The 408-nt window shown below is 66.9% G+C and overlaps 1 protein-coding gene across 1 annotated transcript in view; it reads left to right on the plus strand.

Moving 5' to 3' along the window:
- The first annotated feature begins 3 nt into the window (after positions 1-3).
- Positions 4-408, plus strand: part of PCF11 (PCF11 cleavage and polyadenylation factor subunit) — a 20,699-nt gene continuing 20,294 nt past the window's right edge. Inside the window, exon 1 of the mRNA XM_031066063.1 lies at positions 4-192. Within this exon, the coding sequence (XP_030921923.1) occupies positions 4-192 (189 nt within the window). The remainder of the gene's footprint in view (positions 193-408) is intronic.

Below are 408 nucleotides of genomic sequence, written 5' to 3' on the forward strand. Positions count from 1 at the left end.
AGCATGTCGGCCCCGGAGAGCACCGCTGGCAGCAGCGAGGCCCGGGAGGACGCGTGCCGCGACTACCAGTCGTCGCTGGAGGACCTGACGTTCAACAGCAAGCCGCACATCAACATGCTGACCATCCTGGCCGAGGAGAACGTGCCCTTCGCCAAGGACATCGTCTCCCTGATCGAGGCGCAAATCGCCAAGGTTTTTATATTCCACCGACTACTACTCCTACCTATACTGCTGGGGGGACCGGCGGGGGCAGTGGGGTAGGGCGGCCTAGGGGCCCGCAGGACAGGCGCGGGGGGAGCCGAGCGGCGGAGGCGGTTCAAGGGGACACAGCAGGGCCGGGGGACGAGAGGGCCCGAGGGTCGGGAGATGGGGCGAGAGAGAGGGAGATAGGCTCTGGCGGGTGGGCAT

This window comes from Geospiza fortis, unplaced genomic scaffold (assembly GCF_000277835.1).
Source record: "Geospiza fortis unplaced genomic scaffold, GeoFor_1.0 scaffold16, whole genome shotgun sequence".
Classification (NCBI taxonomy): Eukaryota; Metazoa; Chordata; class Aves; order Passeriformes; family Thraupidae; genus Geospiza; species Geospiza fortis.